The 18,639-nt window shown below is 38.7% G+C and overlaps 1 protein-coding gene across 2 annotated transcripts in view; it reads left to right on the top strand.

The window, feature by feature from the left end:
- LOC141944837 (potassium voltage-gated channel subfamily KQT member 1-like) overlaps positions 1-18,639 on the top strand; it is a 507,306-nt gene that overhangs the window by 275,336 nt on the left and 213,331 nt on the right. For both annotated transcript variants that reach the window (XM_074872065.1, XM_074872064.1), the window contains 3 exons: positions 8,713-8,788; positions 12,277-12,371; positions 13,359-13,399. In XM_074872065.1, coding sequence (XP_074728166.1) covers positions 8,713-8,788; positions 12,277-12,371; positions 13,359-13,399 — 212 coding nt within the window. The remainder of the gene's footprint in view (positions 1-8,712; positions 8,789-12,276; positions 12,372-13,358; positions 13,400-18,639) is intronic.

Genomic DNA, 18,639 nt, shown 5'->3' on the forward strand with positions numbered 1-18,639 from the left:
AGTGAATCTGGCACTACCAAAGGTCCATGGGAGAAAGACAGGGCTGGAAAAGGCTAAAATTGCTGCTACTCCATTTGGAGAGAGGATCCTAGAAGCTGAATAGTGACAAATTTAAATAAAAAAATAAGGCACTTTTTAACAGTATATAAAGGTCTTTATATCAAGGCCAGATGCCTTTCTGGAAAGTTACTTTAGTCCTACACAAGGTTTTTGGCTCAGGGCAAGGGCAGCTGTGTGAAATGCAATCCCCTGCACTGTTGAGCAGGTCACGTTCATGATCTAATGGTCCTGTTTGGCTTCAGATGCTGTGGATGTCTTGCATTGCTGAGTATCTGGTGAATGGGAGCTAATTCCCAAACAGGTTGCTCAGGAGTGGAGCAGCAGAGGTTGCAAAGCTGGAGAGGGGAGAATGCTTTGGAAAATAGACTCTGTTTAGGGGGCAGTGACATGGCAGTTTACCCCAAGCCTGCAGATCAGCCTCCCTTGTTCCTTATCATCATTAAGGGAAAAAACATATTGTCACTACTCTTTTTTTTTCTGCTGAGTCATTCTAGAAATAAAATACGTCTTCATCCGGGACTGCTAATTACCTTAAAATCCTCGGTGAAGTAAGCCTCATGACACCTCCACAACATAGGTTTTACACTTACTTTATAGACATATAAACTAGAGTATAGCCAGGTAAAAGGACTTGCACAAGATCACCCAGAGAGACAGAGGCCAGTTAAATCAATCAATTCAAGAACCCAGGAGTTGTGTTTCCATAGCCCCTGCTGTAACTACTAAATCACAAGAGCTACTAAGGAAAGATCCTGCCAAAAGCCACTGTTTTTTGTTTTTTAAAACCACAAGAAGCATTTTGCTCAATTCCACAGGGTCTCTCACTAGTACTTGGTGCAGATTAATTAATTACTTATTTTTTAAAAGAAATGTAAAGCCTTGGGCAGCCCAAAAGCCATTGAAGTTTTAATTCTCAGAACTATTCCCTGACTTGACTGTTATCCAGTTCCTATTCAGGCAAGATAGGAATTAAGATTAATGACCCCAAACAAACTGGTATTTCAGAGAATCAGTCTTTGCCAGGCATTATATTCTCATGACAGAAAATCATTGAGGCATAAATACAGCGCTCAGCCATTGGTGTATATTAACAACAACACCACGTTGTTCCCATAAATGCTGAATACAGTGAAGAGGAAAATGAAGTATTAAAGTTCATTAATTTGGGTTGTGGCGCTTTTTAAAGTGAGCAAACCAGAGCCCATCGAATAAGGCTATGCCATTCTAGTTCCCCCCGCACTGCTGTCGGAGCTGTTTGGATTCCAGAAAGGCACTTCTTCTCCTGGGAGGTTGTTTGGGCTTGCTGATGGCTGTCTCTGCAGTACCTTTTACTAGCTAGGCATTCAGTTCTGTTGGTATTTTTTAAAATGTCAAATTGATGAAGACCAAATCTCAAGGAGAGAGAAGTGAAAAAATACATTTATCTGCTGGGATCAGCAACTGTTGGAATATGTGGGGTAAAAACATGTCATTGCCTGCTGGCGTTTGTCCACCTCCCAAGAAGATGGTTGTGGCTAGTGTCTCTTTTCTAAGCAAATGAGAATTGGAGTGGGGACAAGAGTATTTCACCTGTCCTGGGACCAGGAGTAGTCATGGTACAGCGTTCATACAGGAAGTTACTGTGGCAATTTCTAGAAGCTGCTTGCTCAGAAAAAAAGAAAACGTTTCTGTGTTTGTATTTCCACACTGAAAAGACATCCCTATGACATCATCTTGTTTGTTCTGACACTGCAGGAATAATGGAAGAAATGGCAGAAGAGAGACCAGGCCCTTTTATTTTGCTGCCAACAAAACATAGAGGAAAGATGTAACCAAAATACCAATGGTTACTTGAGTTCTCAGAGACAGTTCAGCAGATGAATTGTTGTTCAAGGGCAGTTGGGCTCCCAGACACAAGAGCATTCTGTAGTAAGCTTAATTACTCATTTTAATTATGCATTTTAATTAGCAAGGGCCTAACACAGAGCTTTTCTCCCACTTTCTCAATAAACCCACTCTGTAATATCCCAGAACAAACTTGTAACTGAAAACTCCAACTGTCTAGGGATGAGATAAACAACTCAAAGTTCAAGGGGTTTTCTTCTGCATTAAATTACATTCAGTGAGCAGGTTACATCTACCTCTGATTATTTTCAGGAGCTTTCTACTTTTTTTAATGCTGTTCATGGACAACATCAAGAAAACACCCTTCATTGCTGCTTCTCCCAGGGGTGCTTCCTCTGCCAATATATTGTCTTCCAGTTGCTCCCTATAAATGATGTCCTAGTTCTTCTAACAGTTTCTCCTCAGCGCTCTTCTTCTGTCCCTGCACTATCTGTCTTCCCTGCCCCAATCCCTTGGAGCACTGCTAGGAAATCTGCTTTCTTTCTTGTTCACTTCAAGGGAAGGCCAGGTTAGAGAGGCAAGTAGAAGCAGAGGCAATTGCATTCTGGAATGAATTCAGAGAGGCAGCAGTGTATATGGTGATGGATGGAGATAGCAAATGCCACAAAATCTTCCACAAAACAACCAGATGCCAGAATGCAGCCCCCCATGAACATGTCACTTCTGTACTCTTTCCTACTTTGCCTGGGACTGTACCTGCTGAGGAGGGATTTGCAGAATCTGCAGCATTCCTTCATAAATTGAGGCTGTCAGCAGAGCTTGATGAAGCCAAATAGGCCTCCAGGCTGCTCTGTTTTGAGAGAAGCCAATCCTAATTTATTTATAGTTTTGAGCCAAACATGGGCTTGAAAAGAAAAGGTTCAGATAAGGATATGGTTAGAATAGAGGTGAGGTAGGTTTAAGGTGGGACTGTGATTAGGAATAAAGGGAAAAATAAAGCTGTGCCAATATTTTCTGAAATGTTTTCTCAGGTTTCAGTGCAAATAACATCTTATAAAATTTCCATCATGTAAGTGGTGGAAATTCTCCAGAAGTATCTGTTTTTCACAAGGCTTTGATGAAATGTTACAAGACTGGAAACCTCTTCTGTTATATTTATGTTGTACTTCTCTGCTGCTCCTGGCTTGGGGTGAGCTCTGGAATCAGAATCAGCGCCTGACATTTCCAGGTGTTTGCATGTCAGATTCAAGCTGCAACCTTCTCTTAACTTTAGGTTTAAAAGTCTCAGAGCATTTTGTCTGGCTTTGCTTAGCTGAAAGCAATACTAATTTTATTTTCATTGGTTGGTAGGAAGATTTTTTTTTTTTAATTGGGACATTGTAACTTCCCTCAGGATTTATAAGCTTCTTTTACGATTCTTGTGATGAGAACCATCTATCTCCACCATGTCTCCATTAATAGAAGGTCCACATAGTGCATGTGACTGCATATAGACTGCAGCGCCTGTCTGTAATAAACTCTTTAATTTTATGTCCTTTATGATTTCTGTTTTCCCACCCTTCTTTTCCCCCCAACTTATTGGTGCATACTACCCATATGACAGGATAATTACACAGTCTAGTTGCATTTGAATATAGGTGATATTAATCTCTGCTAAATATTGCCCTTCAGTAACAGTGGGAATCTGCAGTTTAATGAAAAAGCTCACCTCGGAAGGCGAGCAGTCTGTGCTATGTGCATCTGGAGACAAAAAGCACCCTGTGATGCCAACATTTCATGTTTTGTATTGATTCTGGTAATGCTCTCAGTGCAAATAAGGCTTGCTTTATATTTTGCCTAATAAAATATCAGCCCATTTGAGATAACTATACATGAGAAAAATTAAAGTTATGACTGAGAATCGAAGTTCTTTCCCAGAAAGAGAGCTGGAAAGTGAATACTCTTAATCAAATGTGATGGGAAAACAAAAAGGCAGATGGAGGGCTGAGCTTCTCAAATAACTTCTCTCCATTTCAGTTGCCATCACTGACCTAGTCACTGTTTGTGCTGGCTTAGAAACTAATGTCAAGTGAACAACTCCAGAATAGATGATGCTGTATGTTACTGTGGGCAGGAGTTACAACATTATCCAATGATCAGTATTAAAATAAAGTTAGTGTGACTTTATATGTGTTTTCCCGCCAAGCAATCAAAACGTAACAAATGAATGAAGCTCAGCAGTAATCCAAGTACTGTAAGCGTGTATCCTCAAACCAGTTTTGCAAATTGGGCCAGAGAGCTCTAACTGACCTTGCTGAAGTGGCCTTTATTTTCCACAGTTCGTGATCAAAGCAGTTACGTTACACTGAATAGCTCTTTTAATTCATGACACCTGAATAAACGGCAGGAAAACCAGCCTGGAATGCACGTTCCACTATCTGCAGCCATTCTGCAGGACAGCCTGAATAGTCCTTCCCCTTGTCTCTACACTGAAATGAACTTGATTAAAAAAATGCTTCTGGACTGAAAGGTACATCACACGGATAACAAGCTTGTTTGGAGATGAGCTGTGTCTCAGCATGGCCTGGAAGAGTTGTAACTTTGCCTGGGTTTAGGGTCTGTTTCCATATCTGGTTTTCACTTAAAATATTCCCTGGTTGTTCCAAAGCACATTAAGCTGAAAGTTATCGGACTCCATACAAAAGAAGAAGAGTAGGTCTGAACTGGCCAACACAAGGTTTTAACAAACAGAGTGATATGAAAAAATAAAAGAAATAAAATCCCTGTGGATAGTTTCCAGAGTTGCTTTGGATTTGATCATCTCTCTTTCCTCCTTCAGTTATTCTCAACTGAAAATGTTTGGCTTCTTTGGCTTAGGCTACTGCCTTTCTACAGTTTAAAAAAAAAAAAAGAAGTGTCTTAAATGCATCCAAGTGTTTTAAGATAGAAGTAGTGACTTTTCACAGCGCTCTCTGAGCCACAAGCAGAGGAGCAAACCTGGGGCTGCAGTGCCTCCTTGCCACAGGGCTCTCCTGCCAGGCCCTGAAGCCACATGGGTTTAGTCAAACCCTGCAGAGGGGAAGGTGGAGCCAGTCAGCAAAGAGGGGCCCCTTTCCCCCTCACCCTCTAGAATAATTGCCGGTGAGTTACTCAACATCAGATCAGGGTGGGGACTGCTTTGTTAACATACATGTTCCAGGCCCTCCACCCACTCCACTTTTTCCCTGCCCTACCACAGGGATATGAGAGCCCAGGAGTCCACAAGCCAAACTAGGAAAGACTCGTAATTAAGGATAGGTTTGATTGCTTTTGAAATTGAGCATCCTGTTGAGCAGTCAGTTAAGAGAGAGGTGAGGAACACGTGCTGTTTTGCAAACAGGTCCAAGGCTTGGGTCCTACTTGAAGACATAGTTATAGATGATGTCAGTATCATTTATGGATCCAAGTATACTTCAGTAGACATTTCATGGTATCCATTATAGTCACAGATGTTACAAGGTTCCGTTACTAATTTTTTTTATGTGCTCATAACTTTCCGAAACCCTGATCACTTCTGTTGAAATGTCATTTTGTTCTCCTTTTCAGTCTTTTGGGGGAAGGTTTTAACAAAACCTTCTTACCTGTTGCTTAGGTTAAAAGATGGGAAAGTATGTTGTCTGTCAATAAAACCCTAACCATATTCTTTTGAGCAAAACATACCTGCCCAATAGTGACACCCCACCTCAGCATGGACCCTATCCTTATGAGGTCTTGGGTTTATGGGTAAAGCTTTTAAACAATTTAAATCATTTTTTAATGTACTGGAAAGCATTTCCTAGTGTGTGTGTGCCACTGCCCTCTGCTGCACAGAGGCAGCAGAGCTTGGCTGCCTTCACAGGGGTGGAGGTGTGGTCACCCACCCACTCATATTCCTACTTAGAGCGAGGGTTTAGGTCCTACTGACTTCATTTGAGTGCTAGAGATATGAAAGTAGGTAAATCTTCACCTCCATGGGAATTAGGCCCCATAATACCTGTGAAGATCTGTGTTTCTGTCTTCCGTCAGTAGAAAATGCCACAAGGAAAGCGTGTGCAAGTATGGTGTCCACCACAACCCCCTTGGGTTGTTGTTCCATGAGTCACATATCTCAAAATATCTAGGAGATCCACTGCAAGCAGTGTTGTGTTTCTATTGAGCATTACTAAAGCATGACCTAAAGCATCTCTGGCCTTTTGTTCTCTCCTGTTCTATGCTTTTGGCATGTTACAGACTGACATGCTCAAGACTGAAAGGGTTTTGTCTAATCCAAGGTTTTGGGCTAAAATATAAGGTTTAGCAGGATAAATGTGTTGGGCTAAATACAGGGATGAATGTAACCTGGCCAATAATAGTTGTAATTATCCATTCTGGACATTTGTGCTAGGAAACTATGAAAATCAGCTAAAATCTCCAAAAAATGTTTAGGATCACAGTCAGCCACGCTGCCACAATGCCCCGTCCGGAGAATAGCTCTGCTTACTGTACAAACAGGGAGTTTAACTCATCTAGAGCTGCTCTCTCTCATTTAGAGCTGTTATGCCCCTTACGGATTTATTGAGGCAATTAAGATAACACATCCACATATCTCAGTCTGTGGATTTGCACCTTTTCACACTTTTTTCCATTAAAGCCAGTTTTCATGTGTTTCTGTCCCTCAATTTAATGCTACTGACCATCAAATCTGAACAATAATTTACTCCTTTTTCAAAATTTGCTCCCAATGAGATTGGTGGGAATTTTGCCAGTTGGAACAGACCAATATCAAGTGCTTTTGAATTAGAGTTGGGTGGTTTTCTTTGCTCTGTTTCACAAATAAATATCTTTTCTCTCTAAAAATTGGGCTTGTTCAACTGTGCATCAGGTTCCAAGAGTCAGCCTCATGGTTTTGGACACTTAAACTTCATAACACGTTGGAAAAATTTCTGTAGCCCTGATTTCTGCTGAAGGAGGGAAGTTAGGAGGAAATTACTGCCTTGGTCTGTTTCCATCTCTGACTTCTTTAAGCTTATCTATTTAAGGCTGTTTAAACAATGCATGAACTGTCTCATATGGATTACCCTAAAAAACCCCTCTTAAGTGTATATATGCAGTCTCACATCGTTTAGAGCTAGGGGATAATTTCAAGCTTTTATCTTAACTGGTACACCAAGGAGGCAGGCTAAACCCTAAACCTTAAATTGTGATTCTTTTCTGGTTATAAATATATATATATTACTTGTATGGGCTGACAGACAGAGATTTCTCTATCAAGTATGTGCTATTTACAAGCAGAATGTTGTCTCCATTCTAGTCACCAGCCACAGGAGCTCAGCTGGGCCCCTGAGTGTCAAGCTGAGAGCTTTTCTTTCACCATAATAAACGTCCTGTAGGCTAAACTACTGGTAGTCCATCAGTGACAATTCTGAAATCCCTTTGATGGGCTTACACAAATGCAAAGATTTGTTCTTAGCAATGCTGTTGATGGTATACAACAATGATGGTTCTTGAATCATGCTCACCCTGTATTGTCTTTGTGTTTGCATGTGTGAGTGTATATATATGGACATGTGCATGAAGATACATAGATATTTGAAGTGTGAGGATATATGTAGTATAGACACCTGAGTTTCACACATATTTGTGCATGTATTTAATATTAAACTGGGACTTGAAATACAAAGAGCAAGAAGAAGCTACTGAAAGCTTATTTTAAAAACACTGTTCCTGTGGCTGTAGTATCTCACCCAATCAAAAGCACTAATTTTAGCAAAGAGAAATTATGAAAATGAGGAGCAATGCCAGTTCATAAATACAGTCCCTGTTTGTTTAGCTTTTATTCACTTCACTTTGAATTAATACATGTAATCTTTCCACTTTTTAAAGACTTTATCTCTAAACTGTGGCATCCAAGTAGGCGGCCTAGCCAATACTTCCTCTTCCCAGTCAGATACACTGGGAAGAGGTGGCAGACTGTTTTCAGGAGACTTGAGAAACTGGCTGGCAAGCTTTCCTAGGGTTATCATCACGTATCAAAGATGATGTCTGTATAGAACATAGGTTTCCTAACAATGCAACTTCCTTGGAAGGAAAATTTTGTTTTCTTTAGATCACTTATTTTGAATGAATGAAGAAGTCCATGGGGAAGGAGTCAGTCCTTAAATAAAATACTTGTTCTTATAATTGCCATGTTCCTGCTTCCTCTGTACCTCTCCAAAATTCACAGTAAATAAGAAGGTGTGGTAATTAATTGCCAGCCAAGTGGCACAATTAATATTTTGCAGATATCCTGTGGGTGAAGTGATATTGCTAAGTTATAATATGTCCAGTTCTGTGTTTGAATACCAATACAGTCAGCCACATGCACACATATGTGTGTGTCGAGAGGGTGTGTTGTGTTAATTTTATTTTTTTAGGTGTGATACTCCAATTTTTCTTTCCCTCCTAGAGAATTCAAAGTACTTTTTAACGGACTTAATTTCTGTGCAGTAGAGCTCATGGGCAAACACTCAATAAATGCAAAGTAAAAAATGCAGTCAGAGTTCTAAAAACGTTTCACGTTCTTCAAACTGATGCCAGTTGTATGCATTGACAGTAATCCCATCTAATCCCCTCCGCATGTATTATCTTTGTACACCTGCTTTCGTTGTCTCACTTATCAGTTTTTTATACTTAGAACCACACTATGCAGGAGGGTAAAGCAACAGATCAAAATACACATGCACACACAGTGTTTTATGCTGCAATTCTGCATATTTGTAGATTTTGGTGCTTAGAGTCAGCATCTTCCATTAACATATTTTTCCTACCTTTTTTTTTCCCCACTGGTGTATGTCTGTTTGTCCTTCTTGGCAGATTAACTGAAGCACATCGAACAGCTGTAAAAGTCATCAGAAGAATGCAGTATTTTGTAGCCAGAAGAAAATTTCAGGTAAGCAGCAGCACCATTAACCATAAGTACAATTTGAAAGCTTAAGTATATGACATTGAAAGTGCTCTGAGAGTGATCTTGTCTTTGCATGTGATTGTAATACATCAAAGGTACTGTTTAGGCTCTTGGCCTCATACTTACTGTATGTGGATTTTTTTCACAGCGTGGGCAAAACTATCAACTATCCATGGGTATAGTACGAAATGAAAACTTTCTGAATTTGTGGAGTCAGCACAGTTACTCTTCACTTCTCTTTTGTACTGCATTTGTTTTGTTGGGGTTCTGTTTGTTTGTTTTACTATACTGACCAATATAAAACTACTTACCCATTTACTAGAAGTGAAGAAAAGACTCTGTTGGAGTGTCAGCTAAAATACTGTCACTGTCTATACTGATCATCTAACAACTGGTTCAACCAGTTGCATGCTACGTATGACTGACAGATCAAAAGACCTTACTGATAAGTACTGCGCTGTGTAAAGTTGCTTTCACATTTTCGGCCCACATTTCCAAATTTGTTTCCCAGAATGGGTCGCTATAGAGAGGCTGTATTTTATAAAATTGTGGAGCATCTTCCCTCTGGAAATCTGCTGTCTTTATGAAGTCTCAAGTTAAATTTCTCAATCAGGTTACAAAGTGCTCAAACTAAATGTGCTTCACTGGAAAATCTGTCTTATTTTGCCTGTTTACTAAGGCCCATTATGATAAAACTTGTTTGGAATGTGATTCTAGTATCATCATTCTCATCACCCATGTGCTGGTGATGCCATGAAAATGAATAATTAACTTCTGGCCTGATTTTCAAAGCCCCTGTTATTTCCATCTGAAGCTTCGTGCTTTTTTGTTCAAGGGGGTCCACTGCAAGTTAATCAAATTTCATAATCCTTTTGAAGAGGTTTTAAAAAGATAAATCAAGAATCTAAATTTCAAGCAAGTTTGATTAGAGCTGAGCACGTAACTGCAAGGGATAGAAGTCTGAGGTAAGTTCACAGCACTCAGAAGACCCTGAATTAGGGCAGACAGAACAGTACATAACATTTCTCAAGCTCATGCAGAAACGTATGTTCAGATGAATTTACTGTATGAAAGAAAACTATAAGTCAGTTTGTTTAACTCAGCAAACAACAGGAGAGCAGGATTATATTGTAAATACACCAGAGAGGAAAACTATGGGAAATTTAAAAAAAAAAAAAAAAAAAAAAAGTGGAAGAACATTAAAGACATTGTTCCTGAAAAATAAATCAGTATATAAATGAGTTAGGATAAAAATTATTCTGTGAGTTGCTGTTAGTGATAGGGAAGAAGAAGGAGGAATTATCTTCCAATTTTTCCATTCTTGGGGCTGTGAAATATAGCTTATGGGACTCCCCATGCTAATTAGATTTTGGAAGTTCAAAGCAGGGTAATATTATTTTGAGTTTTTCAATAGGAGCTCTAAGCACACTGGATGTAGAATACTGAGCCCGAATGGCCAGGATTTGGGATTATGGACAGAATGGAGAGAATGAAAGTTAAAGAAGTTCTTCAAGTTCTGCATTTACCAAACCTCCCTGGAAGCCCATTACCTCCCGCCTTAAGTTGTATTGTACTAGCATTTCCTAATAAAAACATGACAAGAGATTGTGCCAGCATTTGGCAGGACATAAGATGCTCAGATCTAAAGCTTTATGGGAAAAGAGGAGACAGAAATGGTGAAAGTTGGAAGGATATTTTTACTATGCTTTAGAGAGGACTCGGGCAGACTGCAGTGTACGGTACTTTGCAACTATAGGACTCAGGGCTGATGATTTGGTAAAAGGGATAACAAATAGAGGACTTCTTTTGAGGGAGAAAAGAAATTTCATTGGGAATGAGTAGAATTAATTACGCATATAGTAGCCCATGGGGGAGAAGGGAGGGACGTGGGGAAAAATCCCCAGCACATCTAGGCTCTGCGCCATGCATCGTGTTTAAATAGAGAATGTCCAAAGGAAAGGACGGAGGATTTAGCCAAAATGCTCTCAAAGCACCCCTGCTAGTCAATCTAAAGAGTGATACTGGCACTGTTTCTCTGGGTGAAGACAATAGGCTGCTTTTCTGGCCAGAAATAGTGATGTGTCAGCGTCTGCAAAATGTGAAGCTGGGGAGGGGAAAAAAAAAAAAAGGCGATAAACTGAAATCTGAAACCTCCCACCCCCACAAAGTATCTCTTCCCACAAATGCACACAAATGTACACGCACACTACCAAAGCGATGAACTCTTCTGAAAGCAATAATGCAGGTAAGTGCTGACAGCTGAGTGCAAGGAAGGCATTTTATCACGAAGAGCTTTTGCTTCTTCATTCATTTCACAGGATTTGTTTCCATTCCAGTTCCATGCTTTCATTTGAAATTTCTAGGATCCTGTGGCTGCCTTCCAAGCATGACTCCAGCACATACTGTAGGTGTTCAATGCATGTGTGCAGTGGTGCATGCTAATGGCTCTGGCTGAAGCTGTGACAGAGTGGAAACAGACAACAAGATGACTAATGAGCTGTTTTCAGTAATTTCCAATTACTAGATTTGCAGTTTACCTTTCTTTTTTTTTCTTCTTTTCTTGAGTCAGAGCCAAAAAGGAGACATCTTGCCCCACATTTCCCATAGGGGTTGGTATGGCTCTCAAAATGCTGGTATTTTCAAGAGGACATAATTTATGTCTGTTCTGCCATGCACACACATTAATTTTACTTGATAAAATTTTACCATGCTGTGCTGTTTATAATCACATCACTTTATGCAAATTCTCTAGACTTGTTTCAAAATTGTGCCTTAGTAGTTATAGCAAGAAACCAGAGCTTGGCAGAAGCATCTGGATTCTCATTAGAATTGGCATGAAGCTGGGCAGATGGCAGTTTTTTAGCCCTCTTGCATCTTTTTATCTGTCCTTTTTTATTTATGTGAATTGCATCTTTTTTTCTGACCTTGTAGGTATCATTAAAGACAGAGAGGCACAAACAAAATCTACGTGCATCAGTCTTCAGACTTATGCAAAGCATCTGTCCTCCCACATACTTAAGCAATAATATTTCTGTCACCAGACATCTTTAGTCTTTGGAGGCGTTTGATTCTGGGTCCAAGTCTTATGAATTGGACCTCTCTCTGTGGTTCAGTCCTCTGACATTATGATTAACATATGGTTTTGGAATGAGCCAAGAGATATCACACATGATAGTCTTAGATAAACTATATATCTTGGGTTTGTGTTTTTTAAATACACTGTGAAGGTCTAATACTTTGCTCAGTATGAAGTAACATGAAGACATGACTCTAACTGACAGTAATGGGAATCATTTGGCTCCGTCTTCACAATAAATATGCACTACTACAATGCCTACATATTTTTTATTCATTGCAACAACTGCTGCAAAATGGCAAGCAAATAACCTCTGGAAGATAAAAAATAGAATGAAGGCTTGTCTGAAATAAAAATCAAGTTTAAACTATATTTACCTTTCAATCTCCTTTCACAGCAAGCTCGGAAACCGTATGATGTACGTGATGTGATTGAACAGTACTCACAAGGACACCTCAATATGATGGTTCGGATAAAAGAACTTCAAAGAAGGTAGGCCCTGTCTACCTCATGAAATATTTGATTTCTCTGGTGCCAGCTGGCTTTAGGAGAGATGTGTACTTAATGAACAGTAATTGTCCAAAATTGCAAGCACAACAGGGAGCACAATATCTAGAGGATTTAACTTGGAATCATTTTTAACCCTTTTTATGACCAAGTTTACGATTATTCTTTATCCTCCTCTCCTCCTTCTCCAAGAGAAATTAAAAGAAATTAAGGTGCATGCTGTGAAGTTTATAGTGTGAAGTGAGCTTTTCTGCCCTCTTCTTAGAAAAGTAAAACTTTTCAAATAATGATTTACCTTTCTGTTCCCCCTCTGTGCTTCTTCACAATTGAGAGAAATCTGGTTCACTTGTGCTCCCTTCTCTATCTGGAACTTTTTCCTTCCCACATTCCTCCCACGTGCTTTCTCCGAGTTTGGGGATCGCAGCTGAAATATTTTGCCACAAAACTATTCTCTTCTGTTTCAGCACAAAGTGCTTTTCTCTTTACAAATTAACACTATGGACTGGGACACCAGACTGAACTCCTCTGGCCCCTAAATTAAATGAAAAAAAAAAAAAATTCTATTCAATGGAATCTACTGTGTCAACATATGTAGATATTAAATCCGCCTGCAAAAGATTCAAGGAATAGTTGCAAATGTCATTAAGAAGCCATTCTGTCTGTATAGTCTTTGTTATTAGATTACATATGACACAGGAGAACTAAGTTTTAGTTACAAGATGAAAGTCTAAGAAATAAAATATTAGTACTCACAAAAATAACAACAATTAATATGGTTTGATTTTGGAAAAAAACTAAAGAACTAAACAGCTGACTAAGTGCAGAAAATCATGCTAGTCGCATGTTTTTACTTTGGTTTAGTTTAAATCTACTGTAAATTCTCATGTAAATTATGCTCCTATGATTTTCCTAGCAACAGAGTTTAACTTGCTCGGTAATTTCCCTGGTGGTAATTCTCTGTTTGTTTTTCAGATTGGACCATTCCTTGGGAAAGCCAGGCCTTTTCCTCCCAGGTATAGTGACTGCATTTTATGAAAAATTATTAACTTCATAACTTTGTGAAAATACCCATGGCTGCAGTAATACAGATTTATAATCCAGCCAATTATGTACAAATATATAATTCTGTTAATAAACCCTGGAATGACTGTGGAAAGATAAATACCTTGCATTCAGGTGGTAGTGGAGTAAATGGAAATTAAGAATAAATGTTAAAAATGTGTATCAGTGCACTGTGAGTTGGAAACATATTGCTGGAAATTTTTCCACAAAAATACTCTTTCTATTGTGCTGGGGTTAGAATATATGTTGGTTCCGCTTCTGAACAACCTATGGATTTCAGTTTTGGAAAGCTCAAAGGAAGATCAAGAATATCATTCAGAAAGTACTGGGGTAGCCTTGAGAGCTAGAGTGATAGAAGTGGTATGAAATTCAGTCATAAAAAATGCAAGATCAAGCACAGGGAAACTAATAAAAAAAGTCTCCTACATGCTAATAGTGGTGAAGAATCTGGCATGTCTGAGAAAAAGAAAGGCCTGGTCTGCTAATTAATGTAAGCTAATGCCAACTGAATGTAAAGAAAATGCTGTGATAAATCCATTAAAAAATTAGTCTGATCCTAGAATCAGGAGAGAGATTTTCAAGACATAGAAGGAAGTATACATGTCTTTGCACATGACTCAGGTAAGGTCTTATGTGGCATATTGTGCAAAACTTTGATTTCACATCTTTAGGACAGACTAACTGCAACAGAAATAGGGAAGAAGTACTAGGATAACTAGGAAAAAGGCAAACCTATTCTATTAGTGGGTTCTTTTTAACCTAGCAAAACAAAGTCCTGGAAAGGGTTGTCTGTTAATTCTGCAAGGGGAGTAATTACCTGTGAGGCAAAAGGAATCGTAAGGGAAATGACAGTGCAAGCAGAAGAAAAATGTTTGTGAACTGACTATAAAAACATTTAAGCTGAAAACGTATGGCCAGGAGGAAAGTCCCTGGCCATGCATAGTGGTGAGATTCTGGGAAAACCTTGTGGTGGGAATCATGGAGACCAGAAACCAGAGTGCTTGTATGAGAAGGACTGGAAGTAGTGTTTATTTTTTATCGCAAGAGATTGTCTTCAAATTTCCAGAGGCCCCATCTCATTCTCTGGTCATACAAGCTCAAAAGTGACTTAGGAACCCTAGTCCAATATCCCTGTCATGGTTTTGAGTGACTCTGAGCACTCATGGGCATAAGTGTAACTGAGGTGCCAAAGTTATTTCAGAGCCTTTAAAAAATGCCATCTTATCAGTGGTTAAAATGGTTTATAGTATCAGAATGAGGAGCATCACTCAAACACATTTTTAATATCTGATTGCTGCGGAAGACTCGGTACAATCCTCTTTCCCTGTAGCTGAACTGGTTTTGGACCACAGGAAAATAATCCGTCAGCTTGAATACAGTTATAAATATTTATGCTTGGGAATTCATTCCACAATGTGCAAGCTAAATTTATGGAAAAACTTTGCTTACTTCCAAGAATGTATTATTTTATTTCAAATGTAACATTACCAAATTAGAACTGTAATTTGTGCTCAAAAAGACTAGTGTTAGAGGCACTTCCTATGAAACAGCTTCTTGTTTCAGAGGTGAGGAATAATTAGAAGTGTTGGCTGCAAAGAAGCTAATTGTGAAATAATGTCCTGAGAAGTTTGAGAAGCTGAAGATGTTCAGGAAGATTAGTCTCACCAAATCTTGGGTCAAAAGGGTTGTAGCAACCATTGGGAGGATCTTAGGTGGGTCTGTGGATTTCAACAAGTGTTCAAGTGTTGAAAAGAGTCTAACGTACTGAGGAAGAGCCATGGGGTTGTGTCCATGATTGATTCAGCCCTGGGCAACTCATATGCAAAGCCTACAATAGAACATTGGACAACAGAAGCAGTGTGAATGACCTACCTGTAGGCCTGAGGTTACACAACAACTTGCTGTACCAGCCACATCCTGGAGAGATAGCCTGCAAATACAGCCCCAGATGTTTAAGGGGGAAAAAAACCCCCAAACAGTTCAAGTCAAAATCTGCCACACATTTTTTGTCATTCATTATCACTGTTTATCAGAAATTCTTGCTTTGACTTACTATGTGGAGAAAAACCACTGGCTTCCAGAAGTAAGATAAGTTAGGTTAGGCTCATCTTCAGAATTCACGATGGAATGTGGGGCAATGCAAAATATGATGGACTGTGAAGAGCATCATAGGACTTCAGAGATATTTGGGAAGGCTGTAATCTGTGCTCTGGAGAAGATTATGGCATCCATGTCCATGCAACTAGCTTCCCTTGTTAGTCTTTTCTTGCAACAGTACTGTTGAATAGCTGCTTTGAGACAGCTCTCTTAGATCTGTGATTCTGTGATGCAAAAGCATGGTGGCCCTGCTAAGAATGATGTCTGCCTCCACAGCCTGCCAACTCTACAGAGTCATACCTCTTACAAAGACATATGGCTCTTCCCTCAAATGGACTGAGTAAGTAATGACTAGGGAAGGTAAAATGGTTGTTAGGAATGCAAAACCTGGTAAACTCAGTTACGGGTTTGCAAGACCAAAACCAAAAGTTATTTGATCTAGTAGTTATTTTATCTAAACCCTCCACAAATCCAAAAATAAGATAAGTGGTTCCAGCTAAATGGTCTGCAGAAATAAAACTAGGGTTAGCTTATGATTTGTCCCAGTATTATCCAACCCACCAATAAACAAGTGATGAACAGTGATGAGTGGTTAGAGTATTGGTCTGTTTTGGGTGGAAACAGACTTTTGCACTGTTTTCCTCCTCTGGAAAAAGAGTTCTTCCTGAGATTTCCTCAGATTTCCTCAGAATGGATGGCTTATTCTACATTGAAAATGTATTTTCAATATGATATTTTTCCAGTTCAAAGGCATTGCTAAAAACCTCACTTGTAAACAATATGGGTGTTTCCTCCAGACTGTGTTATTTTTGTATTGATGGCAAGCAAAAGAGAAATGACAATGCAAAGAAAATTAAACCACCAAGGAGAAAAACATGAGAAGAATTTTCCTTTCCAGCTCCTTTTTTTTCCTGTTTTATTATACTCCCATTCAAAGAATCTTAAGGTCTGATTCCAAGCCTGTTGAAATGAATGGGAGTCTTTCCAGTGACCTCAGTGAGTTTTGGATCAGGCTGTTGCTGAAACCCTGTTGTCAACTTTGATAATATTATATGAAGTAATTGCAGTGTGTCTATAGTATTATTACCTTTCAAAAGTGAATGATGTCATAAAAGATCCAGAATCTGAATTCACTGGAAGCAATTATTGTTTTTTTTTCAAGTTAGTTTCTCAAAGATAAAAAACACTAAAAGCTGTGTTAAAACAAGATAAGGATACAAGAACAGAATAAAACCCATGCTGGGTCAGAGCAGTCCTGACTCCAGTGGAGCCAAAAGCAAGGCGCTTTGGGAAATGTATAAAAAAAGGGCATGTTAAGGGCTCCAACCTTCCTGTAGCTTTCAGCCATTTGCAGATCAGAGACTTCCTGACATGGTTTCTGTGCATTTAGTAGTCTTAACTTGCTTGTCTTCAACAAGCTTGTCTAGTTTCCCCCTGTAAACTTTTAATATTGGTGATATGTTGTGACAAGAGTTTTCATGATTTAAGTTTCACATACACGTATTATGAGGAATCCTCCCTTTTTACTTGTTTTGGTCTTGGCATCTACTAGCTTTCTTTGAAAGGAGTAGGTTTAAAAACATTAAGATAATGAATAAATTTTCCAAAGACTTGAATCCCATTTTTATGAGTATACCCAGAAGACTGTGTCTTAGTTTCATTGAAAGCACATCTCAGTGTTCCAGGTAATCCAATTTTGTAAGATGAAACAAAGATTCCTGTAATAGTAAACAAACCCCTTAATAACTGAAAGTGTTGATATAGAGGCAAAGAACATGTTAATAACATTTATTGAATTAACAAAGCAGACACGTAATGATACAAATAAGAAGACTGTAATACTTGACCTTCACTGCACATGATGGAGTTAATTGCTTTTGAATGCAATTTTTGAGACTTACTATAGCTTTTCAGGGGCAAAGGTGAAGAATAATGCCAAGGTAAAACAAAAGATCCAGTGTTTGGGTTCAGAAAAGTACGCAAAAGGATGATGTTTATCTGCAGTTCATCTGAACCTCTTGGGTCTGCATAACACAGGTGGGAATCCCTGGAGAAAAAGGCTTTCTTGTAAAATTTTGACAGTTCCATTGTTTGCTTTTGTTTTTCATTAAATGCCACATAAGCTTTCTAATGCTATTTCCTTCCCAGCTGTTAAGAAGAAATTGGGTCACAGTATCTTTTAAAGCATAATAAATATGCTTGGTTTAATTTTTATCATTTTAAGTCAATTAATATTTGAAATAAGAGATACCCATATTTCTGCGGGAACTGATTTATTCCACCACTCCTGGAGACAAAATCCATGGGAACTTGGTCAAAAATAAAACCACTTAAGGCATTTTCTGTAGCTGTCAGGTGTTCACAGTCTGTCTCTGAAGGTCCGTTTCATTACTGGGGTTGATTTACCTCAATGCAAAGAGCCAGCAGAAATATCACATATATCCTACTTCAAGGCTTGGAAACTGCAGCTAATTTACTGTTCATCAGGTCCTCCAAATAGTGTTGAATTATATTCTTAATAAAAAGCTAATAAAGAAGCTTGCATTTATTTTTGAATTTGGTGTATATTATTTGTTTTATACATAGTATAATGATAGCGTGTATAAATCCTGCCATCAGCACCTTCTGGAGGAAGGGCAGAAATGTGATGTAGCTGATACCAGATTCAGTGTATATAACTTCTCTCTAATAAATTAATTATATTGTTCCTCATGAGCCACTTGAGCAAACTGTGTCATCTCAGAGGCTGGATAAATGAAGCAAGTAGGCAGACAGACCTTTTGTTTAGGCTGTTTTATTTGTTGAAAAGTGATTGCATGTCTTTAACTTGGCAACTTACTGCAGCTAGATTTTTGCAACTTGAAGAAGCTAGAAATTTCTACTTTCAGTACACTGAAAGTGCTGTTGAACCTTCATCACGGAACAGTTAGCTTTATCACAAAGTTTACTGTAGTGCAGTACAACCTTCTAAACTAAAATATTTTGGTAGTTTACTTTTTAAATTTTCATTAGGCTGTCCAAGAAAAATCACAAGTGCCTGATTTAGGACTATGTCTTAACCTCTTTTTAATTTCTTCTACCTATCATTTGTAAA

The sequence above is a fragment of the Strix uralensis genome, chromosome 5 (assembly GCF_047716275.1).
Source record: "Strix uralensis isolate ZFMK-TIS-50842 chromosome 5, bStrUra1, whole genome shotgun sequence".
In the NCBI taxonomy this organism is placed as follows: Eukaryota; Metazoa; Chordata; class Aves; order Strigiformes; family Strigidae; genus Strix; species Strix uralensis.